This window comes from Motacilla alba, chromosome 7 (genome assembly GCF_015832195.1).
Source record: "Motacilla alba alba isolate MOTALB_02 chromosome 7, Motacilla_alba_V1.0_pri, whole genome shotgun sequence".
Taxonomy (NCBI): Eukaryota; Metazoa; Chordata; class Aves; order Passeriformes; family Motacillidae; genus Motacilla; species Motacilla alba.
In genome coordinates this window covers 14,117,527-14,142,617 of record NC_052022.1, presented here as the reverse complement: position 1 = coordinate 14,142,617, position 25,091 = coordinate 14,117,527, and the positions used below count along the sequence as shown (strand labels likewise).

The window sequence follows — 25,091 nt, the reverse complement described above, 5'->3', positions numbered from 1 at the left end:
AACAGGTTGCCCTTTGAGGGCTTTCATTCATAGAAGAAACAGGAGAAATGCACCTGGTCAAGATACCAGAAAGTAATGGCTGCATTTGTTCAGCAGCAGTGCACATGGATTATGACTCTCTTCATATCCTGTGGTGTGCTATGCTTTCTCCAAAGCCACTGATCCTGAGTGTGGATGAAACATGTTTTTTTTCTGCTCATGTACATCCCTAACCCTTGGCATCTCTGCCAGTTCTTGGAGAATACAGTTTTGTGCCCTCTGTGCCTTCACCCATGTGCTTTGTGGTTTAAAGCCCAGGTCTGCACAGGAAAAGCCAAAAGGATTTGCCAAAGTTCTCTTTGCAAAGAGTAGCTGATGCAGTTAGATGGGCAGGACTGTGCCTGTAGTTAAGTCTGCTGCCGCAGTCTGTCAGTATTGTCAAGTGGCACCTTCTGAAGCTCTGAAAAAGGAAAAAAAGTTTTCAAATTGTGGATTTTCCTCTTCACTTTCTCTTTGATTTATGTCACTACCAGAGAGGCTGTCCAGGTGGGAAGTTCTCTGTTGGATCTAGGAGAATGACAGTCCTTATGTATATAGGAGCCTGACCAGATTTCTGGCTGTATCATGAGATACCTGCATCTACTTTATTTAAATATATATATATACACATATATATATACACACACATGTGTATTATATATATATTCCCTAAATGCTTGTTCAAGCACAAATCATATCTCTATCAGTGCTCATCTGTGACTCATTCCCTCATTTCTCCTTGCGTCACGCTGCTCCATTGCCTCTGGTTTGCCACCTTCCACCCAGCTGCTGAGGGGCAGAGATGAAGTGGGGGGGGAAGGAAGTCCATGTTAGATTTGGCATTGCAATAGATAAAACTTGCGGAGTGGAGAGATGATTTGGCATCAGTGTTGGAAGGTGGGGACTGCAGGCAGCTGAGCAACTCTTTATCATCATCTGTGCTTCCTTCTCCTGTATTGTAATGGACAGCTCTGTCTGCCCCATGGTCTCTATCATGTATTCCCATGTGAATGCCAGCCCTTAGATATATTCTTCTGTACCTGATCAGTGCTCTGAGCCAGGATGGGATCTGCTGTGATTTTTGACCAGATGGTAATTCTGAGGGAGGACTCTGGTATCCAGAACAATCTTCACTTCGAGGGCTCAGCAGCCCTTGGCACTCAGTGTGTTGCCCAGGGCTGTTCCTGTCAGATGTCTTAGTTCCAGTGAGCTGTCTTGTGGGAGATTTGGGTAAAGGCAAGGAGTGTTAGCCCTTGCATTCAAGTCTTGAATGACAGGTAAGACTATTCCATGGCTGCAGCCTTTGAGGTTTCACTACTAAACAAAGCTAAAGATTGGGGTTGTAACCTCTCTGATGGGTGGCTTGGATGTGCTGGAAGAACATACTCAAATTACTAGAATGCTAGTTGGTTTTTGCATGCTGGTCAGGGCTCATTATTGTGAGATGAGAGAACTTGGTTCCTTGTCCTCATCCTTTGGATATCAAAAAGACATGTTCATAAGGCAGAGAAAAATGTGTAAGAAAATTGGGTAAGAGAAAATTAGAAGAGGTGAAAATGATGGTGATGTCGGTGGTATTCAGAGGACTTAGCTTAAATGGTGTCACTTGCTACTTTCCAGAAGCTTTTCCATTGTGGGATTTTCATATAACTGTGGAGACCAACCTGCCAAATTTTGTGTTATTGAAAAGGTAGCTGAAGCAGTTGGGCCAGTGAGCTGGGATGTCATAGAAAACAGGGGCAAATCTTCCTGACTTCCCAGAGGCAGCAGCTTCCTCTGAAGCTGAGTAGAAAGCAGTATCTTGAGATTAGATCAAATCTAAACCACCAAAGTGATAGTCCAGTCTTAAATGCTAATAATTTGTGTCCTTTTTAGTGACTTCTTACTAATGATAATCAGCAAACGTGGGATCACTGTCTCTAGGCAGAGCATTATTCACTCAAAGGGAGTCATTCTGATGACTGTGAATAAAGTAGCAAAGTTTCTCAATTGTATGCTTTTTAGAAGGCTTACGTGTGTAAGTTTATGGGATGCCTAGAAATGAAAACTATTGAAAATGACATTTTTGCCTTGTTGGGGGGGGGGGGGGAATTCAAATATCTTAGCTAGGGTCAGCTGCCATATTTTGTGTTTCTGACTCAGAGGGTAGGAGGAAATTAGCAGCTTTGGGAGTTAGCTCTGAGGTCTCTCAGACTTCCCTTCCAGCAGTTTGAGTGGTATTCTGCCTGGATTTTTTTTCCTGAGATGGGTTGTATGGATGGGAGCTCTTTTATGTGTAGGTCAGGAAGTTGGTCTGTCAGTGTAAAGGCAGCTGGATGAGCTATGGGGAGTAGATACACATAGAGGAGCAGCCCTTCTCACTCGTCAGTGACCGTGATCCCTTTGACCACAGCAGATCAGGTGCTCACACCATGTCAGCTCATTCGGCCAGATGGGAAGATAAATGAGTGCTGTGGAAAAGGCTCAGATTTGGTTTGCAGGGCCCCCATGTGAGCTGCCTGGGATTGTGGGCTCCAGGCAGTCAGGAGTCACATCCAGTGTTTGCGCTGCCACCATTTCTTCTGCGCTTGCAGCCTCAGCTCCGGGATATCACATGCCCTCCCTCCACCGTGCACACGCGCGTGTCTAATGCTCATACTACTTTTCTCCCTCACTGCTGCCAAGTTTGATGCCCCTGGGCCCTTCCAGGAGGGAGCCAGCCTGTTGGATCTGGATTTTGATCCCATTAAACCAGATGCCACTGTGGGGAAGACCCCCACACCCGCCTCCCAGGTTGGTTCATATCGCCATTCCTTCTCCCTTCATAACTGACTTGAGCCCACCTGAACAATAACATGGACCTGAGCTGTGGGTGGCTGGGCTTGGGTGTGGGTGCCCAGCATGGGGACCTTGGTCTTCTCTGCTGGATGTGCAAGTTCAGGAATAATCAGGTGGCTGCTGGCCTGGCCACAGTCAGGCACTAGGTGTTTGTGGGGTGCTTGGGCTTTGCTCTGATGATCCATTTAATGTATGTCCCTCCCTAGAGCAGCATCCTCTGTATGCTGTATGTATTAAAGTTGTTACTCTGTGGATGGGAATTCAGCCTGAGCTCTGTGCTCCTGCTATAAATGGCTCTCAAATGGATTTTTAATTAACAGACACGTTGATAATATGCAGTTACTTAAGGTGAATAAGGCTGTAAATGGATATTCAAGTGATGTGAAGCCCTTTTTTTTCTGTGTATGACACAGCCTGCATTCATAGTTGAGAAGCAGCTTCCTGCCTGTCACAGTGTGGTATCAAAAGGGAAGATGCCTAATTCTGTTCTGGTCTGTACCTAGTCCTGTCCTCTGTCAGAGGCAGAGGGAACTGTGCCTCTTGTTATGTCTACATGACTGGAGGCTTTGCAGTGCATCCTGAATATGGTTGTTGTCCTCACTGAGGTTTTCCATTTTATATGTGTAAAGTGGTTATTTTTTGCCTGTGGATGCCACTAAAATCTGTAATTATTTGTAATTAACGTAATTGGGTTGTTTATAGTACATCTCCAGTATCACCATGTTAAGTGGGTCTGTATGGCACAGATTTTTGTAGGAATAAGACTTCTTTTGTCAGAGCAATCAAACATTAGGTATTTGATACCCCTAAATAAAAATACTGTATCTGCAAGATACTAGTTATTATCATAATTGGATACACACCAATATGGCAAAGCTATCATTTTTTGGAACTTTATGTGGGTCCATGGGTATTTTGTGTCTGCTTACCTTCAGGACAAGCCACATATCAGGAAAAATTTTTTTAATTACTATTTTTTCCCAAATCACCAGTTAGAACTCAGATAATTGGTTTTACTGACATAGGATGCAAGTATAAATTTGACTTAAAATGGAATTGTTATCCTTCCAGCAAGCAACAAATATTACACTAAGCGGGTTCTTCAAAAGTGCTCAGCAATGGCATATTTAGTGTTCTAACCTAATTATTGTTAGCTTCAGAAGTCATTAAAAGAGAGTCAAAAATCAAGAATTTCTGCTGGTAACCAAAGCACAAAAAATAGTGAAAACCACCTAGTTATCAAAACAGATTTATTTCCTATAGGATGGGCAGTATGGCAGGATGGGCAGTATGGCAGAATGGTTAAGGTATTTTGCTACTGATCCAAAGACACCACAGAATCATAGAACATTAAGGGGTTGGAAGGGACCTTAAAGATCTTCTATTCCCAGGGATGTGTAAATTAATGTACTAACAGATATTTTCAAAACATGCAGAGATAAGTTCTGTTGAATGTGTATGTCTGCTTCAGTCTGATCAGTGTCTGTAATGTTTGTACTCGCTGAAGTAATCATGTATAAACATGTTTTATTTTTGTTGCTCTTTGACATGCTTAGTCTTTACCTTGGGATTTATGGGAGGTAAGAAATTCATATGGCTTTTGTCTCTCATCATGTACTGTTCACATGCCAGTGCCAGCTCTGTTCACATGCCTGTCTCCTGTCCTTCACTGCTTCTCCTTGCTGCACACCCCAGACCAAAGATGCTCTGTGTGCTGCTGCTGGACCCACTTATGCACCTTGTATGAAGCCCCAGGGCCAATCATGTGTTTGCAAGTCAGTCTGGCATTCTAAGACTTACCATTCTACCAGTGCACATGGCCATTGCCTTTCCCTGCTAACCCACTCATCCTTCCCTTGGCATAATGCTGTGACCTTCACCTCATACTTAATACCTGTGGCATCATTCTCACTCTCTGCAGCACAGCATTTCCTAAACTCCCTATGTCCTGTTGGTCTTGTGTGCAATGCATAAATATCTCAGCTGTCATAAATGTTATCATCATTACTGCCTGTACCATTAGATATGTACACATCTGGATTTGTCTGTGATGTTTGCTGTTCATCAACCATCGTTGTCAGAAAGGCTGATGTGAATTTGCTCTTCCTGTGTCTCCACTGGAAGTTAACTGCAGGCCCGAGACTTGCCTGACATCTGCCTCAACCTCAGCTTTGGAGCTTGCTGACAGGGAGACCCTGCACATGCCCTGCATCTGAACAAAAACCAGACCCTCGTTTATGCCCTGTCTACATGCCTGGCCTGGGCAGGTCTCAGGTTGCTGCAGATTAGCCCTTGAGAGGTATTTCAAGCACAGCTACTTTTGAGTCCCCCTGGACTGGCAGCCAGCAGTGTGGACAGAAAATGCTTGATCTGGGTTCTCAGGCCTGCTGATGGAACTGGCTGTATTCACTGAGTAAGCTCGTGGCCTTGGCTCATGCAGAGGAATTGAGTCCTGCCAACCTTCCTGTTCCCAAGGGCCAGATCACCCCCTAGAATGAGTGTACTTAGAAGGACATGACTTAGGCTGGCCTAAGGACTCACTGTGGCCACTCCTGTCCTTCACATGAGCTTGGGTGATGTCAAGGAAGAAGGTTTCCTCTGTGTCTTGTATCAGCCATCAGTGTTTAACATCTGTCATTCCCCTGTATGTGCATTGTCAATCTGTCATTGTAGGGAAGAAGAGACTGGTTTAGCTAGGAAAAATCTCATTCCTTTCAGGTGAATGGGCAGGGGTAAGGTACGACTGTATCTGATTGAGCTGTGCTTACAGTGTTGGCTGTAAAAAGTGTTTTGGACAACTTCTCTCTTCCTGCAAACTGATTTTACCCAGAAGAGAATCTGCTCAACCAGGAAATGCTACTAGTCAAGGTGTTCTCACTGTACCAGTTCTCACCTTGGCGTACCATACACAGAGAGCAGAGCTTCCTAAAGCTGGGGAACCTTCCTCTTCAAGTCTTCTGAAGTGTTCTTGTTAAAATGTTCTTAGCTGTTGATGAGAGGAGAGTTTTTTTGGGGTTCCTTAGTCCCATAGGCCATGAAGTTGACAACTGCATAGAAACTTGAGTGCAGCAGAGCTGGCTTGAGTTGAGTTGGAAGTTGAGTTCTGCAGACTGGGAAATGTGCATTTGGTGTGCATGATGCTGCTGTTGGAATAAGCAGAGCTTTTAAACCTCGTAACAGCAGTGAGCAATTCTTCCTCTCCCTGTACTATCTTTCCATGACTGTAAATGCTTTTATAGGCCTCAGGATGCCCCACAGGTATATAAAATAGAAAAATTAATAGTTGACATGAAAATGCCCTTTGTTGAAATTCAGGGGATTAATTTAGATCCAGTTTCTCTGATTATTCCGTACTATTTTTGCAAATTAGCTGCTTTAAAAAACAAAACAAACCCTCACCCTCACATTGAGCTCCTTTTCGCTTGTCCATATAAAACTCATGCTTGGTCAGATAGAGCTGGCCTGGCATTTGTCTCAGTTCCAGTTTCACTGAACCCAAATGAAAACCTGGGAGTGAATCCAATTAAACAGGAGAATCCTTTGTAGCATTTCATATGCATATATTTACCTTTGCTCTACCAAAGCTGCTGAGGAGATCCTCTGTAGGACGGGAACAGCTCTGCTCTCTGTAATGTCTTCTGGCAGTATAGGCCTGTGGACATGGTGATTGGGAGACATGAGGAAGGATGTGATAGGGAAGGAAAGCATGTTAGATGACACCACTGGAGCAGCTGAAGGTAAAGTAATGGATTTTTATTAAATCAAGGGTTTATTTCTTTATTATTGCTGTTGTTATTAGAATGCTGCTTGGAGCACTGTGCTAGTGTGTGGCTAGTAGCCAGATGGGTGTACATTTGAGATTTACCATGGTGATTGCTTTATTCTGAGGTTTTGTAAGGTTGGGACTATAAGAACTGCAAAATTAAGGAATCTGGACAATGCCTTGTTTTGAATATGATTGTATGCAGGGGTGCATGTGTCTTGATTTAACTGCAACTGGCAGCAAAACACTACACAATCACTCACTCATTTCCCTTCCATTGGTGGGATGGAGGAGAAAGTGGGAAGGATAAAAAATAATAAAGCTTATGGATTGAGATGAGACCCTCTTAATTCAAACAAAATAATAATAATTGTAATGAAAAGAAAAATAACAGAGATAAATGAAACAAAAAATCCCCAAGTGAGGCAAATGAAAAACAGTTGCTCAGCACCAGCTGACTGATGCCCAGCTCATTCCTGAGCAGTGGTGCCTGATCAGCTTTTCCCATCATTTATACACTGAGCATGATGGCATTTGGGATTTCCCTGTTGTCAGTTGGGGTCAGCTGTCCTGGCTGTGTCCCTTCCTGTCCTTGTGCCCTCCAGCCTCCTTGCTGGCAGGGCAGCATGAGAACCTGAAAAGTCCTTGACTTGGTGTAAGCGCTGCTCAGCAACAACTACATCATCAGTGTTAGCAACATTATTCTCATCCTAAATCCAAAACACAGCGCTATACCAGCTATTAGGAAGAAAATCAACTATCCCAGCTAAAGGGGGACAACATGTGTTTATTAAATGTATGAGGCATGTAGGCATGCTAAAGCTGGGTATTCCCATGTATTAAAAATGGGAAATCTTGGGAGTCTTCCCTGATGCTGCCTGGCCAGTCTCCCAAGGAGCTGATTTGCCGCCTTGGTGCTGCCAGATCCAATCTACTTCCTGCATTGTTGCAATTTCTGGGAGGGGCAAATGAATATCTTTAATTTTCTGTTAAAAAAGAGTTAATCTGAGATCAACAAGAGTTAATCTCCAGATAAAGGAGAATAAAAACTTGAACTGCCGGAAGCCTGTCATAGGTGTTTGGTTGGTCTTTTGTTGTGCACAGAGACCCCTGTCCCCAGGCATTATAGAACAGTCTTTGTCAAGCAGTGATTTGTGGGTGATAGTGGATATCTTTGGTTGTGGCAGCTTTTGTGCAGTAGAAACTTTCCATTGACACAAATGTGTGGCACACCCCATCTGGAATATTCATAGAAAATTCTTAGTAATAGAATATTCACGAAAGAATCCAAATTCACAACTCCTTGGGCCTGTCAGAAATTTAAGGGAGTGAAAGTTAGCTCAGTGTCCTGTTTGATTCAGTCCTAATGTCATGTTGATGCTGGGTCTGGACTAAATTTCATATCTAAATTTCATATCATTACCATGCTCTCTTGTTTCTGGGAGTAGGTGAGTGCTTAAATATTCTGTGGTTGCTGATCCTTGGAAGTAGACTATGGAGAGATCCTTGTTCTTTGGCATGCAAGAGAACTTGTTTTCTCTTACAAGCAGGCAGTCTAGATCTAATAATAGATACTGTTGTGTGTATAGTAGGTCTACAGTTTAGATCATGAAGAGAAAGAGGCACACAGAATTTTTGGAGTTTCATTGATTTCTTCTGAAGTATTGCCTTCTGCATGGCTGGAGTTGAGGGTTTCTGACTTCATTGTGATTTCCAGAGAAAGGGGAAGACAGATATGCAGCCAGACCCTGCAGTGTCTCACCTGTTAGTCAGCAGATGGCTCAGACAGTGGCACAGAGCACTTGGGCAGGCTGGGCTGCACTTTGCTGCACACTCATGTAGCTGGAATGAGAGTAACTTCCCATTGGGATGACTTTTGTATTGCAGCCTGCAGAAGCAGCCCGTGCAGGAGCTGAAGCAGCTGGATCAGAAGCAGCAGCTGGAGCTGAAGCATCTAAAACTGAAGCTGACTCAGGATCGGTAAACACCTCAAGGGACAGCAATCCCTTTCCTCCATCCCTTTGTCACGCAGCACACGTGGGAGGCTGGACTGGGAAGAGCTGTGTAGCTGCTTGGAAAAACACATCTCTGCCACCAGAGGAGTTACGATGCTCTTATTCAGGGACCAGACTTAGTTGTTGCATTTTGTCTTTGTAGTGCTTAGGGAGAAGTTCTGCTGGAAAAGTCAGTAAAAGAAATATCCCTTCACCCATGTTATGAAGTCAGCCTGCAGCCTGTGCTGTCCTAAGCTGTGTTGTCAGCTGGATTCCCTCTTGCTTGCCATTTACTTTACCTACCCTGTCCTCTGGGCTCTGGCTGTGTCTCCTGAATGTCCAGGCTTCCTCCCTTTTTGGTGACACTACTGCCCTTTTAGGGGACAGGGGTAGGTCCCACTCATGGCAGCTTTGTTCCTATAGGCTGTCACATTTGAGTTGTCTGTTCCAGGAGGGCTCTATGAGATTGCATTCTGATCACAGCAACTGGGAAATGCTGGCCATTATGGTCTCAGGAAACCTACAACTCATCCCTGCCTTTCTGCAGCCTTAGGCAGAAAAAGACAGCAGTCACCATTCCTGCCTTCTCGCTGCTGCCTCTGCTGTCCCTTGGGGCGTTCTTGCTGCTGACTGGTGTGCTTGGAAAACCCACTGAAGCCATGGGATGGTTGGGGTCTGGATCCTTCAGGGTGGACTTGGAGCTTCAGTTTTGGATTCTCTTTTCTCAATGTCTTTTTTTCCCTTCCTTGGCTGCCACTGCCTATCAGAGCTCTTTGCCTGCTGTTGTTGTGGAAACTTTCCCTGCAACTGTCAATGGCACTGTGGAAGGAGGTGCTTCATCTGAGAGAGCTGACATGCCCCCAGGATTTCTGTTCAAGGTGAGTGTGTGGCTGTGCAGCATTGAGTTCCTAGTGAAGGTTTTTTTCTCCCCTGTAGTGCTTTCACTCAGCATGGCCATGGGCTAGGCCACATTGAAAGGCAGAACAGAAGTTGAAGGAGAGATAAACCTTCTTCTCCAGCAGCACAGCTTCATGCAATTCCAAATGTTTCAAAGGATTATGTAAGAGCATCAGCATCTAAAGGTCTTGCTCTACTGTGCAGCAAAATCCGTTCTCTCTGCTGGAGTGGTTTCTGTCTTGGTGGTGTGGTTGTGTTGGTCACAGACTCTGAATAGTGGATAAAATGTGCTCCTGACAGGAAAAGTTAAGCTTTGGTGCAAAATTGACAAATTGAGAAGAGTTGAGAACACCAGCAGGAGCAGAGGACTCTGTGTTCAGGGAAGTTAGAAAGTCAGAATTAACAGAGAAAAGTATAGGATTAGACAGGGAAGTTGGGTGGGTATTCTGAATATGCCAAAGATCACTTGCAGCAAAGGAGTGATTTTGGGTGAAGATAAGCCACAAATTTAATGTCCATAGGGGATCGTGGTAACCAGAAAGCACAGATGTACCGTGCCCTGAAAATGAGAATTTACAGCATCTTACTATAGGAACACTTCCCTCCTTTAGTAATTCCCATTTTTTTTCTGTGAGTTCTGCTGAAAGCGGAAGAATGGCAAAACCCTGAAGAATGCCAGGAGGCTCATAACGTTTAGTGTGGTTTCAGGTGGCATTTTAGGCTGTGCTGCTCAAAGTGCTGCTCTCCTGTCCCTGCAGGTCCAGGCCATGCACGACTACACGGCCACCGACACTGACGAGCTGCAGCTGAAGGCTGGGGACGTGGTGCTTGTGATTCCATTTGAGAACCCTGAGGAGCAGGTGAGTGGGGGAGGCAGGGTGTGAGCATGGGCCAGGTGGAGCCAAGGGGCTTTCCTGAGCTGCTTCTTTCTTCACTAACAGTTGGCTGGCTGAATCCTGAGCCGTTAGTTTGTGGCTGGGAGCTGGCAAGAGAGCTGGTTGTCCTTGAGCTTGAGATTGGCTTCTTGCAACAGCGGGGAGGACTCTGCTTGTTACTGGAAAGTGGAGACATTATCCTGCATAAAGCATGTGGAGTAGCCATGGGTTCTTGTCACTGTCAAAACATTTGAGGCAATACAGTGGCTCTCTTGATTAGGGAGCCCAGCAGAGCCCATAGTTTGCCTCCTCACTGCCCCTAAACATGATGCACATTCCCTATGACCACTACAGCACAGACTGTGGCATTGAAAGAAGTGACTCATACCTTATGATGTTTTCTTTTTTAAGAAATGTTGGAGCTCTGAGAAAGCAGCTGGTGATGGATGATGTCTTGCACTTCAGCACAGCAGTGGCTGTTTCCAAATGACTGTGTTTGGTCAGGAGATGGCAGCAGAATCAAAGGCTAGAGCAGGTCTCAGCTCCAGAGAACAAGTCTTGCTGCCCATCTTCTACCTGAATTTACTTGGTCATGTTTTTCTTTAATTTGAGCTAGAAGCCTTGAGTAAGTCCTCCTTACTTTCTGTGTTTGAGGGCACTTAGCTGAAAATCTGCAGCAGTTTTACTACTTTGACTGAGAGAGGTGGTGAGTTTATAAAATAAATGCTCACATCTCTAGGTTTCTATTTGGAAAAGAAAGAGAATTCTCCAAATCGATTGAGCAGTCATCAGCTCTGGGTTTGGCCAAGTTCCGATAACATCTGGATTCTGCAAAGGGTAAAGGGAAGGTGAAACTCAGAAATATGTGGATCCTCTTTGTGGCCCAGCTGTGGGCTTTGTGAATTATGGAGGCAGATTATGCTGATGTTTGTGAAATGGAGCTATAAAATGCCAACAGTTCCCACACAGCTAGAGGAGGAGAGGTTTTTGGGGAGCAGGCACTGATTCCTTCTGGAGATGAGACTCCCCACTGGGTGGGACTGCCCTGCACAAGTATTTGTGAACATTTCTTTCTCAGAAAGCTTTCTGGATGGGAAATGAGTGTCAGCTCCCCCAGTTTCTGTGGTAGGAGATGGCGTTTGTGGAGCAGATGGCATTTTTGGATCAGAGTTTTTCAACGCTCTGTGTTTGCACTTTAGCTGGATGTGGGTGCAACAGCCATGAACTCGAGACTCTCCAAGCTGCAGAGGGTGAGCTCTGAGTGTTGCTAACATGACTCTGTAGCTGCACTGAAGCCCTCTAACCCTTCTACAGTGTATCCTGTGCTACAACTCATTTCCCTAACCTCAGCCATACCCAGCCAGGAATTGCTGGCTGTTAACATGTGCATGAACTGTACACGTGAGTGGAAGGAGCTTAGGATTCTAGAGACTGATTCCCATCCCTACCTTGCAGCTTACGTCTCAGTTTGTGGGTATGCCCAGGCCTGGATTCATCTCTCTTGATAGAAGAAAGGGTTAAGGGCAGCAACTCTTCTAAGCTGGTACTTCAAGTGATGTGGTTTAGAATTGTTAAGGCCCCATCTGGATCCTGGTGTCTAATCCCTATAGCTGAGGAGACCCTTCATAGCAGGATGTGGTGGGAGTGATGCATGCATGCTCTATGGCACAGCACTGTGTGCAAATGGATGAGCTTTTGTGCCTGACGTGCTGTGAGCTGGGAGCTGCCTTCTAGACACTTGGGCCCAGTGTCTTCTGCCTCATTGTTTGTCTTCCTGATTTATGGCATGTCAGTCCTTCCACAGCCCCTGCAGCTGGCTGCTGCAGATGGGTTCCCATCTCATGTAATTCCTGAGACATTTCCTGAATGTTCCAATCTAAGGCAGCAGTCAGGGCTAAGTGAGCCTGCAGGCTCTGGGAGCTGTGCAGCTCTCGTGTCTCCTGCTGCACTCTAAACCCATAGGCTGCCCCACTGCAAATGAGTGGTAGATGTGCATGGAAGGGGAGCTTCCACTGTGGCAGCTCCAAGGCAAGCAGAGAATAGAGTGGTTGTACACCTGAGCTGAAAGCCCAGTGCAGCCCTCCCACCTTGAATATCTCCCTCACGTGCCTAGGATGAAGCAGAAATCTCAATGGCTCAAAGGCTGCCCGGCAGCCTGCAGGCAGAGGGTGGGAAGTCTGGTTTTGCTCATGAGCAGGTTCTACCAAGCAGGGTTCCTTTTGCCTGAGTGAAAATTCATCTGTGTTTATAGATGTTGGAGGCTAGGGAAGACCTTTACTGAGAGACCTAAATCACGTGTAGCCAAAATTTGGTAGTTTTGCTTACCTCGCCTTGCATCAAACCAAACAGACTGTTGAGTTTTGGGAAGATGGGTTGGGTTCCTCAGCTCCCAATGACCATAGATAAGGATTTCAGCATAGCATATAAGACCTATTTTGCCTGTACCACCTCTAAAATGCCAATCATTTGGGTGCTCTGACTGGAGCAGGGATGAGCACCTCCTGGGGCTGTTTCATCCTTTCCAAAGACTTGTCCCTGAGATGAATGGGACACACGCTGGAGGTGCCTGTCTCTTTTATGGCTATGGAGAATTCTAGACCCCTCATGTTTGCATTGTGAAGGGTGAGATAGGTGATTCCCACCCTGTAGATCTGGAGTCTCTTTTGGCAGAATTCCTCCTGTTTCAGTGGGTGTAAATTATGACATGTTTCTGGTACACTTGCTTATTTTTTACTGTGTCTGCACAATCTGGGTCAGGTGGGAGCTTTGGTATGAACTCTGGTGGGATGTAGTCTTGAATCCGTTTAAAAGGAAACAAAAGCATTTTTTCCTTCTCCCCCATAGTGCTCCTGGATTTTCTCCAAGCCAAATAGGAGCATGGCTTTGGTAATGTCTTGACACCTCCTTGGCCTGCACTGTGTAAGAAAAATCCCTGCTCACATCTGTCCCTTAGCATCTGATCTCTGTCTTCTCCTCCAGGACGAAGGGTGGCTGATGGGTGTGAAGGAGTCTGACTGGATCCAGCATAAGGAACTTGACCAATGCCGAGGGGTTTTCCCTGAGAATTTCACAGAACGGGTGCAGTGAAGTCCAAGCCCACCAGCTGCATTTCTGCTGGAAGAAAGCAAGTTTTCTGGTAGATAACTGAAAAAGAACAACGAATGGAAATGAAGAGAGAATTATGAAGGAATAGAAGCCTGAAAAAAAAGTCAACTTAAAGGGTGTGTTCTTCTCAAAGGGCAAGGTTTCAGAAGTTAATTGAAATTCAAAGTGTTATTGAAATATATACATATTAATAATAATATGGCAATTCAGATACCCTCTTCCCCTTTGGTTTAAACAGCATTTGGATTCAAAGGACTGATGCAGAAGCAACTCAGTGAGGTTCTCCAAGTACTGCATTGACTGAATTGTCAGATGTCAGTCTGATTCCTGGAAAGGCAGTATTTGTCAAATGGCTTGAAAGTAGAAGCTGCATTTGCTCTTGGGTGGTTTAATCTGTTTTGTCTTGAAGGTGGCTTGCATGGCAACCATAAAAATTCAGCCTTCCCTACATCTTCAACCTACAGTAGGCCAAACTTTCTGTTATGCTGTTGAAAAAAAAATTAGTGTATAGTGTTCACCACTACAATGTATGTGTGTGCGTGTGTGTGTTTTATTTTCTTCCTTTAAAACAATGTTACATAAACTGTGATTTTATACATGTAAAGATAGAAGAAACTACTTGGAAAGGGCATGAAGAAGGTGAAATGTGTGAAGCTGTGCTCAGTCCAAAGTTCTTTCAAATGCGGACACCTAAATTCTCACAGTAGTGTTGACCTTAGGTTTTTCAAAGGGGAATGGACAAATTCAAGAGGAGAAACAAGACAAAACAAACAGATGCCATTTGGATGCCTGAAATTTAGGAGAGGGAATCCTCTAGTACACACATCCCCATCCCCTACCCCCCCAAAAAACCCCAAACCTTTTGGTGGTTTCAGAAAAGCTTAGATTCATGTAGATGGAAAATAGCTCTAAAATCTACTGGTTAGAAAATTTGCTTTTAAAGACAGAGATAAGTGAAGATTTTTTTTTTCTGTAAGAATATCAAAGAGAAAACACTGATAAAAAACAAATTACTTTCTGTGCTTTTCATTGGCGTTGTTTTTTTGTGGAATTGTATTTCTTATTTTCCTTTGAAGAGTTCTGTAAGTGAAATATCGTTAGATCAGCTTTCTCCAGTGCTGTGCTGATGATCACGTTAACCTCTATGAAAACTGGACTCTTGAAATGCTCGTTTAAAATGGCTGTGTGACTTCATGCTATTGTAATGCATTAGAAAGGAAGGCAAGAATATCAAAGTGTCAGTGTCAAGAAGACACTCTGCAGTCTAATACTGATGCTGAGTCCTTTCTTTTACCTTTCCTTTGCTTCTGTTTGTTTTTGAATTTTGTTTTTTGTTTTTTTTTTTTTAGTTTAGACAAGCAGATGACAAGGCATATTCTAAGTGCATATTACACTTGTTAATATAAGCCAGTCTGGCTCTCCAAGACTCTAAAGTCCCACAAAGGTACTTTATAAACTTTACTTGAATACTGATGCAGCTGGCAAGCAAGTCAGGCTATTTTAATTTTTTACAGCTTCTCCTCCTCCCCCCCGTGATTGTTTTGCCCTGAAGGGATTTTTAACAGTGAGGTTACGCCATGGTCAGGATCACTCTGAAATAATCTTCCAAAGTGGTAGGAGTTGGCTTTTGTCAAAACTGTACCAAATGCTGACAGAGTACTGAAAATCTCACCTTCTCCAGTCTGTTTGGATTATTTGTAAAACAGCAGAAAAACATTGTAGGGCAAAAATTGTGTTTAAAAAAAAAACAACAAAACAACTTAGTTTGGAGGAACAGATCTGATTTTGATTAGAAAATATATTCTTATAGATGCGAGCATTGTTGGAGTTCCTCCTGCTTTCAGCTTGGGAGATGATCCATGCTAGTTATTTACAGGCATTAAATCTGTCCTATATACCCAAATATCTTCTCCTTTTTAAAAGAAAAAAATGTGCAGGAATTTATTTTGCATCACTGTTAGAAACCCCAATAGTATTTAGGAGTAACTGCTCACAATACAGAAGGACTGGACTCCACAAATTATGGTATGGTGAGCTGTTGCTTTAGAATACTGCCCTGTTTGACTTTTTTTTTTCCTTTTTCATCAGGGTTGTCTTTATTATTACTCTTTTTTTTTTTCAAAATATCTATTTTTATGCATTTGTGACTCCCATTACTCCTTTAAAGATTATTCATATAAAAATATACATTTAAATATACATAGAAATATATATATATAAAAAAGCGGGTTGATCCAATTAACATAATGCTGTCAGCTTAAAATGTTTATTTTTATGCAAAACCTGTGGATAATAGCTTTGTTTTTTTTTTTAAAAAAAGGACAAGATTCTAAGTTACCAGAGCTGTGATTTTTGTCTTGTAGTAACTGTTCTAGACCATTTAGAAAGCTGTACTGATACCTAATTTATTGTGGGGTTTTTTTGCTGTTGTTGTCCTCTGCTGTGCTTGAACCAGACGACTGTCCCAACAAAGATCCTTGTAAGGCCTTTTCATTTTATTGAGCTTGCAGAGCAACTATCCAGTACTGTATTGTCCCTGCAGAAGTGGTAGCACTTTGCACAAAAGGGATGTTGTTTTCAGGTCACGTGAGTGATGCTCCAGTGTTGCTGGTGGGGAGAGTGTTGTGTCTCTCTCCATTTGCTTCCCCCAGCCCCAGAACCCCCAAGCCCCCTGGCTTAGAGCAGGTTAGGGTGGGTTACCTGGATCTTGCATTGCTCACAGATAAGTGGTGTCAGCATATCTCAGTCAGGTTCTGAAAATGCGGGATCAGACCCACAGTTTATAAATTGCCTTATGTGAAAGTAGGATGGCAGAGCAGGAAACTTGTAGATGGCAGTGTTCTTTAGAGCCAGGAGAGCTGTCTCCTGGGTTGTTCAGCCCCTTGTAAACAGCCATGGCTCCTCCCATTTTCAGTGTTTTTACATCTCCTAAATACCTTGATTCTGGTTGGTATTACCTGGTGAAATGAACTTCCTCTTTTCTTTGGTTTAGATCTGATTCAAATAGAAAGAGGGGCAGTAAACTCCCAAGTAGGCTGTGCCCTCCTGGTTTTTCAGTTTGCAGGCTGAACTGAAAAATCTGAGAAAAAATGTAAGGGTGACCTGAGACTTTTTTTTTCCATTTTCTCAGTGGAATGAAAAAGGGAAAAATTGAAACAAACAAATCCTTTCATACCAAAATAAAAAATTAATTTCTAGGCTTGCATTTTAACAAACATTATGTCTTGGGCTGTAACAAGTTGCTTTGAAGCAAAAATGTGAAACCTTCTGTTTAGAAAATGCTGAAAGAAAATGTTTTAATAGTCTTTTTGCCTTTGCCTTTTTTCTTAATCTGATAACTGGTTTCAGTTAACTCTAAACTGTATTTTTTTGCAAATATCCACTGAAGAGAACCCAAAGAAGCCCAGTTCTGCTCCACTGACAGATACACTGGACACATTTCAGGGATTACTTGGTATCTGGCCCATCAAAGCTGCTGTTTTCCCCATTAAGTAATCTTCCACTTGATTGTTCTACTGGGTGAAAAATAAAAGCATCTCATCCCATGCCGTTGACTGGTTTTGTAGCTGGACTTTAAAAGACATTCTTGCTTTGTTGGCTTCAGTTTGTTTACAGATTTATGATACTCCAGTTTGAGTCTAATCCTAATATGAAGTGGGAATTAATATTTACCCAACTGATGAGAAATAAGGCATTGTTTCTTACCCCTTTTTCTATCTTAGCAGTGTCAGTAATGTATCTATTTGATAGAATTAAGGAAAAGTCCCAGGGTGAAGAAGAGTATGGCGTTCCAGGTGAGACTCCCACATACTCTGTGCTATTTTCCATGGAAATTCCTCAGCTGTCTGCTTTTATCACCTTTGTTTTGCTTGGCTGTTGAGGTGAGGCAGTAAATGGGGTTGTGCAGGTTCATTTGAACTGCTCAAAGCTGGTAGTGCTTTGTGTGAATTGTGCCACAATCCCTGAAGCTTTGTTCACTTGCAGAACCCTTTCCTGTGTCACTATCCTAAGACCGTGGCCATGGCAGACAGCCCCCGGTCAAAGGGGACTTGGAGCAGGAGTGAGGGCTCCAAATTCTACCTGGAACTAGCATGTCAGTTCAGTTAGGTTTTGCAGTAGCCTCTTGGAGGGAAAAGTCCCAAGGCTAAGGAGGTGGAGGAGGATGGAGGGATGACTCATTATCTTTTTCATTTTGGGTTGATGACTCCCTCACCTCTTAATTCCAGGGGGAAACTCTGTAGGGCTGAGAACAAAAAATGAGTGGCCAAGGTGTGTATGTTCACTCTGATAACAGGTGCTTCTTGCCTGCCAGTGGCACTGAGTTCAGAGCTCCCTGTTTCCTGCTCTGTGCCAGACAGATGCAATGCTCTGCCACAGGTATTTTGGGTGCTGTGCAGTCAGTGCCCCAAAACAGTGAATGTCTTTTTCTGAAGGGGGCAGAGGTGTCTCTCAGCCCTTTCTAGGAAGACCTATGGATCTCCCACAGACAAGGCAGGATTGTGTGCATCTAACAGAGTCGCCTCTGATTTCAGCACTGGCCCCATTCTCCAGCTCCTCTCACCTCCCAGCCTCTCCCATCCTTTTTAAGGATGATGGCAGCATCAGGCACGTCCCACCAGCCAAAAAGTGCAAAGCCAGAAGATGCACAAACATGTCCATCAACAAATCCTACACAATGCAGTTTGATAGTGCTGATATCAGGAGAACAAGCAACAGCTTTTCTTCTCTGGGCCACCAAAGGGAAGCTACTCCTTGCCACACGGGTACTGTCTCACCTGGTACTGGTGCAGACACCTCTCTGCTTGCATGCTCTGGTTCACACCTTTTTGCATGATTCCTGATGGAAAGGTGTCCTGGGTGGTGCCCAGAGTGGGATTGTGTCACCCTCACAAACCATCTGGTCTACTTGACACATGGGGCTAAGAATAAAAGGCTCTTTTGGAAATTTTGCTTATGAAACTAAATGGAGAAACTACAGCTGTGAAGACTGGTCTGTATAAGCTTGTACTTTGATGTGTCCATGGCTATAATTCCTTCACCTCCTTTTGCAGCTTATTCTGCTACTGTGACCCTAGTCTGCATTTCACGTAGAGGGTCCCTACTTGAAACTTGCCAGACGCAGTCCTGGGCTTATTGCTTCTCTTTAGCTGAATTAAGTGGGAATGACTTTGGCAGTGTATTAGCAATCTCTTTTCTTCTGTTAATTCAGTCTCTGAGTTTAATCACAATGACCTGAAACATGTTTGGGGGTTGAGTGGTTTTTTTAATTAATTTTTGTTTTGTTTAATCAAAGCTGAACAATTCCCATTGTATTTAGAGCTGTGATACCCAGTTCCACAAGTACTCGATGAATTTGTCCCATCTTGTTTCTTGGTGATGTTCAGAAATATAATTTGTGTCATCCTAAATCCTGCGTCAGTTTCTCTCTCTATTTTTCCCCCTACCTTTATATTAAGAAGCTGAAACAATTCAGGACATTTTTCTTCCCGCAGAGGTCATTAGCTTCATAGATGTTTGGTGTCCAGGCACCTTTAATAGTGGGAGTTCTTACAATCACATGTGATGGAGAGGGTGATGCTGGTCCGTAAAACAGCAGGGTAAGCTCTTGTAGCAGCCATCTCTGTTCCAGTTGATCGTGACGCCAAATGAAAGTAGTGTAAGGAAAAATTTGAGATCTTTTCCTTTTTATTAGCTACTGACCCCAAAGTGATGTGACCTTCATCGTCTAAGGCAGGTCTGTTGGTGGGACTATGACACCACAAGGAAACTCAGTGCCACCTGGCCAAACTTTTCTCAGCTCCCTCTGGCCTGCTGCCACACCTGTGTGAGCTCACTTCCCAGGCTGGCTTTGGGTTCTGCTCTTTCAATTGGACATTTCCATGTAGAAAGAAGGTGTTTGTGCCCATCAGCCACAGGGATTGAGGGACGAGATTAGAGGGATTCATATTTCATAGCTGACTGGTTTTGGGGCCACTCCCTCAGATGCCTGATTCCAGACATGGGCACAGCTGTAAATTGGTGCCAGTTAGCACTTTGATGGATGGACTGCCAGAGTTCACTGCTTTAGGCTGCACAAGTTCCACAAGCCCCAAAATCAGCTCGGGGGGCTGTCTAGACTGTGCTTGCACCATTCCTTTGCTTCCAGACAGCATGGAGGGTTTAGTGCCTTTTAGCCTTCTCACCTCTATGGCATTGGGATGGACCTGAGTCACATCTTGTGGCGGAGGGAGAGCCAGAGGCAGTCTGTGCTCCTGGAACCATCACTGCAGTTGGTGACTCAGGCTCTGCCTTGGTGTGGTAGCTCCTGTGAGGCTGAGCTGGGCCAGCTCTGCTGCAGATGGAAGCTCACAGGGCAGGAGCAAGACCCAGATGCTCTGTTCATGCCTTCTGCTTGTCCTGCCTCACACAGTTTCATTCCCATCACCTAGAAATGCAAAGGAAATGGGAGGGGAGAAGATGGACGAGTGGCAGCAGTGAAGAATTCATTGTCAGAGTCTCTGCTCAGCTGCATAATTCATTCCCAGTGATGTTTTGTTGCTCCAAGCAAGCAGCAGTTGGTGTCATTGGCCATGTGCAGGCTGTGGCCACATAAGCCCTGGCAGAACATCTGGAGCAGGATCAGGCTCAAGGGGCCCTGGTCCAACCTCAGTGGACCTCATCACACCGAGGGAAGACTGGGCTTCCCTCTGGCAACACAGCTGGAGAAGGAAGCCTCTAAGATGGAGGAGACACATGTGGCACCAGGTGAGGCTGGAGTGTCTGGGAGTGGGCAAGGTGGAAGCCAGGGCATTCTGTGCTGCAGTGGGCTGGCAGTGACTGGTGTCAGTCACCTCATGACATGCCCACATGAAGGCACAAGTTGGTACCAGGGCTGTCCTTCAGTAGGAGCCCATGCCACCTGGGAAGACCCCATGACAGGAAGCTTGAGCCCCAGTGGGCAGCTAGGAGTTAGTCCACAATGGTGAGGAGAAAAAGATGGGAGTTTGGGGCAGCACTCAGCAATTTCTCCTGTTTGCTGCCTGGGTGAAGCTGGTGCCCTTTGCAGAGCAGAATTGCTGCTTCAGCATGTGGAGGAGTCTCTGCTGTGCAGTCCAATCCACAGAGCGATTAATAATGGTGTGGGAACAGGAATTCAGCAAGTGCCCATGATTAATTAGCTCATCACAGGCAGTTAATGGTCAGGCTGCTCTCCCTGGTCCTGTGGTGCAGGTAATGGAACAGGCATTGCTTCCCTCTGGACGAGGCAAAGCCCCCTGCCAGGGGCAATGGGCAGACTCTGTGAGCTGTTCTGATGTGCTGCTGAGAGGTTTTGGGTGAGATTGTTTTTTCAGATTCTGGGGGAATAGATCTGTAAGGGAATTTGTTAGTTATCAAAGTCAGGCAGGCAACTCTGGCACAGCCCCAACCTAATATCAGCTTTCCTTTTCCTAGCACTGGTGTTACCTCACGTCCTCCTTGTGCTCCCCCTCACTGAGGCTGACTTCTTAAAACACACTCTGCTTGTCTCAGCACTTCCTCATGAATTAATATTTAGAAATTCAGGTGCCACCTATGCTGCATCAGGCACTGGAGATGACAGAGCTGTGCTGGAACGAGGACATGAAAGCAAGGCTGCTTTTTGAAATCCAAGTGAAGAGGAAGCAATGCACTCCAGTAGTGACCCTGACAGGGAGAGGGCTGAGCTCCACCAAGTGCAAATGATTGCCTCTGTACCAGCTGCTTAGCAATAAGACAGGAGAAAGAAAAGCTGTACAGGAGTGCAAGGTATAGAAATTAAATTGCACACATTTTCATCATTTGAGCAATATGATACAGCCCAGGGTGTGAAATGAATGTGATGGGACTGAGACTGCTGCTGTGCTCCAGTAAGGAGTGCAAGCCTTGTCCTGTGTCCCAAAGGGACATGATCATGTGCCCCTTTAGGGCATGTTCTGTAATGGTCACAATGACGCCTATTACAGCACAAGTGAAGCATGTACGGAAACCCCTGTGCCACAGACTGTAATTTCTCCTTTCTCCAATTCAGAGACCTGTGAGAGCCTCCTGGAGTGACTTCCCCTCTCTAATGTCCAGGATTGCCTCTGTACATCTCTATTAGAGGCCTCCAGGAGAAACCAGACTATTGATTTTGCTGGAAGTGCTTATTTGCTGCTGAGGACAATGTTGCTTTAGGAGGGAGCTGGCCACACGGAGGCACTCATGACATCCATGAATTCCCTGTCTCAGAATGAAACATCCCGAAGGTCTGGAAAACACCTTTTGTGTGCCAGACTTCTGGCTGGCTCCCCTGGGGAAATCTGAGAAAAGCTCAAACTGAGAGCATCTGTGCTGGGAGAAGTCACAGTGTTTTAGTGGCTGGGCCATGGCGTTGCACTCGATCGTCGCATTAACCAGAGATTCTCCAGCCCCCTAAGAACTTTCCACATAAGGCGCAGCAGAGCTGGCTTTGCTCCTCTGTGACAAGTGGTCACCCTCCTAAATCCTCAGCGAGTTTCACCTGGAGCCATTTCGTGAAGTGTCACGTCCATCTTCTGCTTCCTAAGCCCTCCCTCCTGTGGGAGGCACATCAGGGAAGGCTGTGCCTCTTGCCCCACACAGGCAGTGATGTACCACACCAGGAGGACAGGTATTTCATTTGCCTTGCTCTGTTCTATGTGGCAGCTCCAGCATTGATCACTGTGTCTCAGGCTTTCTGCTGTGGTTCTGACAAATTGTTGCTCTTTCCCATACGATACAGATGTTTTTGCAGGACTGTAAATTACTCCTATCCAATAACTCTTTTATGAAGCACTTTTTCTCCACACAGTAAAGAAAAATGCAACTGAAGAGGTAATTAAATGTTTACTGTTAAGTACTTTATGTAATATATACTATAGATCATTCCATCCATTAAGCAATCCATTTAACTCCCTTTAACAGCATTATTGTCTATTATTAGGTTAATCAGCATTCACATCCTCTAACTCTGCATTTCTATCTAATTAGCCCTTCTTTCTTACTTCATATTTCTATTTAATTAAGCTCAGCATCAGAGCTGAATTCCCTGTGCTCAGCACTAGCAGAGGATTTGATCCTTTCAATGCATGAGAGGCCAAGAGGCACCAAGTTTTAAGCAGCCTCCTTGGATCTCAGCTGAAGTTTTCCAGAGTCAGTCCCTGCTTAACTGCTGAGAAATTTGTGTTGGTGTAAGAAGCTGTCGGTTTGTGACCTTCTCATTTATCTCAGGTTATCAAAGAGGTCCCGTAGGTGTGGTGGCTGCAGCTGGTGTGTCTGCAATGATTGCATGCAGCATCCCGGCACTGCGCGTGGCACGGTCATGGATTGGCATTTCCTTTACTTCCTGACTGGAAAGGCAGGGAGTCTGTGTTGTGAGGGGCTCAAACTTTGCTCTTGGTGTCAGGGTAGGTAAGGATCAGCAGCTGGCAATGGCTTGTTTCTTACCTGACCAGGGCAAAAATGTTCCTGCTGGTGCTGTTCATGCACCGGGCTCTGGGGGTGGTGGGGCAGGACACAGCACCTGCCTGCCATGGGGCTTGTCAGTGTGTGCCAGCTGTAGGTGTGACTCCACAGGCCCCCTTTGACAAACCTCTGCAGAGCTGCTCGGACTTTGATCTGCAGGAGTGCACTTGGAAGCGGTGAGTTCGTGGGCTGATGGCCCTGACCCATGGAATGTGTGGTGTGAGGGGGCTGCTGGCTGTTGGAGCACTGCTGGGACCTGAGCTCACATCATGCCTGCTGGTAACACACTCTTTGGCATAAACACCTGCTCTGCTCTCTCAATCCCCAAGCCCTGGAGTCTGCTCCAGGAGGCTGTCAGTTCTAATCTCTCCCCCTCAAACGATTTTGGGGATACCCAAGGCACACACTGTGACAGCATCACTGGAAAGCAGATTAAATAGCAGACAGGGAACACCTTGCTTGTCACCACTTAGCATCCAAGCTGCAATGGCTTTGAGGAATTGTCTGGGCCCTTCCAGAGTCCCTGAGCAGCTCTTTTTGCTAGTACCAGTCCAGAACAATCAGCAAATTGAGTTCTTTTTATTAACTTTAAAAGAAGACATTAGCCTCAGCCAGGAGAATAAAACCAATTTATGAGGCAATTAGCTCTGCAAAAACATTTCAGTCTCCCCAGAGCAGCCATCTGAGGAGCATCTTATTCCAGCTGCACAGCTTCTTCCGGCCTTGGGTTTACAGCACACTTCATTTATCATAAATAATAATAATAATGAATAAACAAATGGCTTCCTGATGAGTGTGTTAGACAGCCAGGAAAGTCTTCTCTGCCTGAAATTAGACTATGTTTTTGACTTCTTCCTTCCAGGTGTCATTCTTGTGGCCTGTTGCTTGATTGTGATTAATTTTGATACTCAAGCTCTTTCTTTATAAGCAGTACGTGGGCTTCTTGTGGGATCTGCAGCAGGGTTAGGTACAATTCAAAGGACTTGGGCTACACGAAGGTGCCGTAGCAGTAGACTCAGAGAGCTCTGTGTGTATTTTCCAAGTCCCTTTGTAGAAATTGCAGCTTTCTCAAGAGCTGCCTGTTAATGCTGGAAATTTGGGCAAAAGCCAGGAATGGGGTCTTCTTCTGCCATTATTGTTCTGATACAATAAGTTCTGGGTGATGAAGGTGATGTAGGAGTGAATGTGGATTGGAATTAAAGCAAAAGTTTGATTTTCTATTTCTGGGCTAGCCTGAGCCTTTCAAATTTGCCTTAAAAGCAAATTGAGATTAAAAATTAAAACTCAGTTTCAGTGAGCTGATGCATAATAGCAGTCTGCCAAAAACAGAACTCCTGTTTTATGTATTTTCTTGTTCCAACTTTTCAATTTTTATTATAAACATCAATTTCCTGATTTTAATTACACAGTGCCATTGTGAAAGTGAAAAGTAGAAAATCAAAACATTAGAACATAATATTCCTACTACAAACATTCTACAAATTTTACAATTATTTTAATTAAGCTTTTTATTTTTTTGATGTAAGGTGTTGCAGCTGTCGACCAGCTTTGCTTAGTTTAGATATGGATCACTCCCAAGCAGAGCCCTGGGCTTGCACCATTTTTATCTCCAGCAGCAGGAGGGAATCCTGTAGGTTTTAGTGTGTGTTGAGAAACTCAAGGGGAAAGAAAGTGAAACTGCTGTAATCTTAACATATCCAAAAAAAGAATGAACTAAATCCCAAGCTCTTCAACAGGAATTGAGATGCCCAAAAGAAAATTTCCTATGGAGATTTCTCGGGTGTTAAAGTTGGGTTGTCTGTACCTCTGTTTCTCTCTGAGCTCTGTTTCTGAATCTCAAGCAATATGTATCCAGGCCTGAAATCCAACACTCCTTACAGTTATTAGGCTAAAGAACATGAGAGGACAGGGGAAGTTGATGAGAGCCAATGTTCAGAGTCACAACCAGCAGCAGTCCTGGTGCTGTGACTGCTGGATGCAGCTGTGGACGCGGCACAGGATACAGCATGAACACCTTTGGATTAAGGACCTTCTGGGACCTCTGCCTCAGGCACTGTGGCTGTGAGCCCTGGAGAGGGGAGCTGCTTGGAAGAAGGCAGTGTCAGGCAGTGTGCTCAAGCCTTTTGCAGCAACTTCCCGTGCAGGTCCCTGCTGTGCATTTGC

General features: G+C 44.7%; 1 protein-coding gene across 28 annotated transcripts in view; it reads left to right on the top strand.

Moving 5' to 3' along the window:
- BIN1 (bridging integrator 1) overlaps positions 1-18,877 on the top strand; it is an 89,544-nt gene extending 70,667 nt beyond the window's left edge. For 8 of the 28 annotated variants that reach the window (XM_038141860.1, XM_038141869.1, XM_038141866.1 and 5 more), the window contains 7 exons: positions 2,683-2,790; positions 4,392-4,415; positions 8,486-8,578; positions 9,360-9,470; positions 10,248-10,349; positions 11,564-11,614; positions 13,344-18,877. In XM_038141860.1, the coding sequence (XP_037997788.1) occupies positions 2,683-2,790; positions 4,392-4,415; positions 8,486-8,578; positions 9,360-9,470; positions 10,248-10,349; positions 11,564-11,614; positions 13,344-13,451 (597 nt within the window). In that variant the 3' untranslated portion in view covers positions 13,452-18,877. The remainder of the gene's footprint in view (positions 1-2,682; positions 2,791-4,391; positions 4,416-8,485; positions 8,579-9,359; positions 9,471-10,247; positions 10,350-11,563; positions 11,615-13,343) is intronic. The other 20 variants (XM_038141877.1, XM_038141880.1, XM_038141881.1 and 17 more) reach the window with 7 other exon arrangements.
- Positions 18,878-25,091: the final 6,214 nt, after the last annotated feature.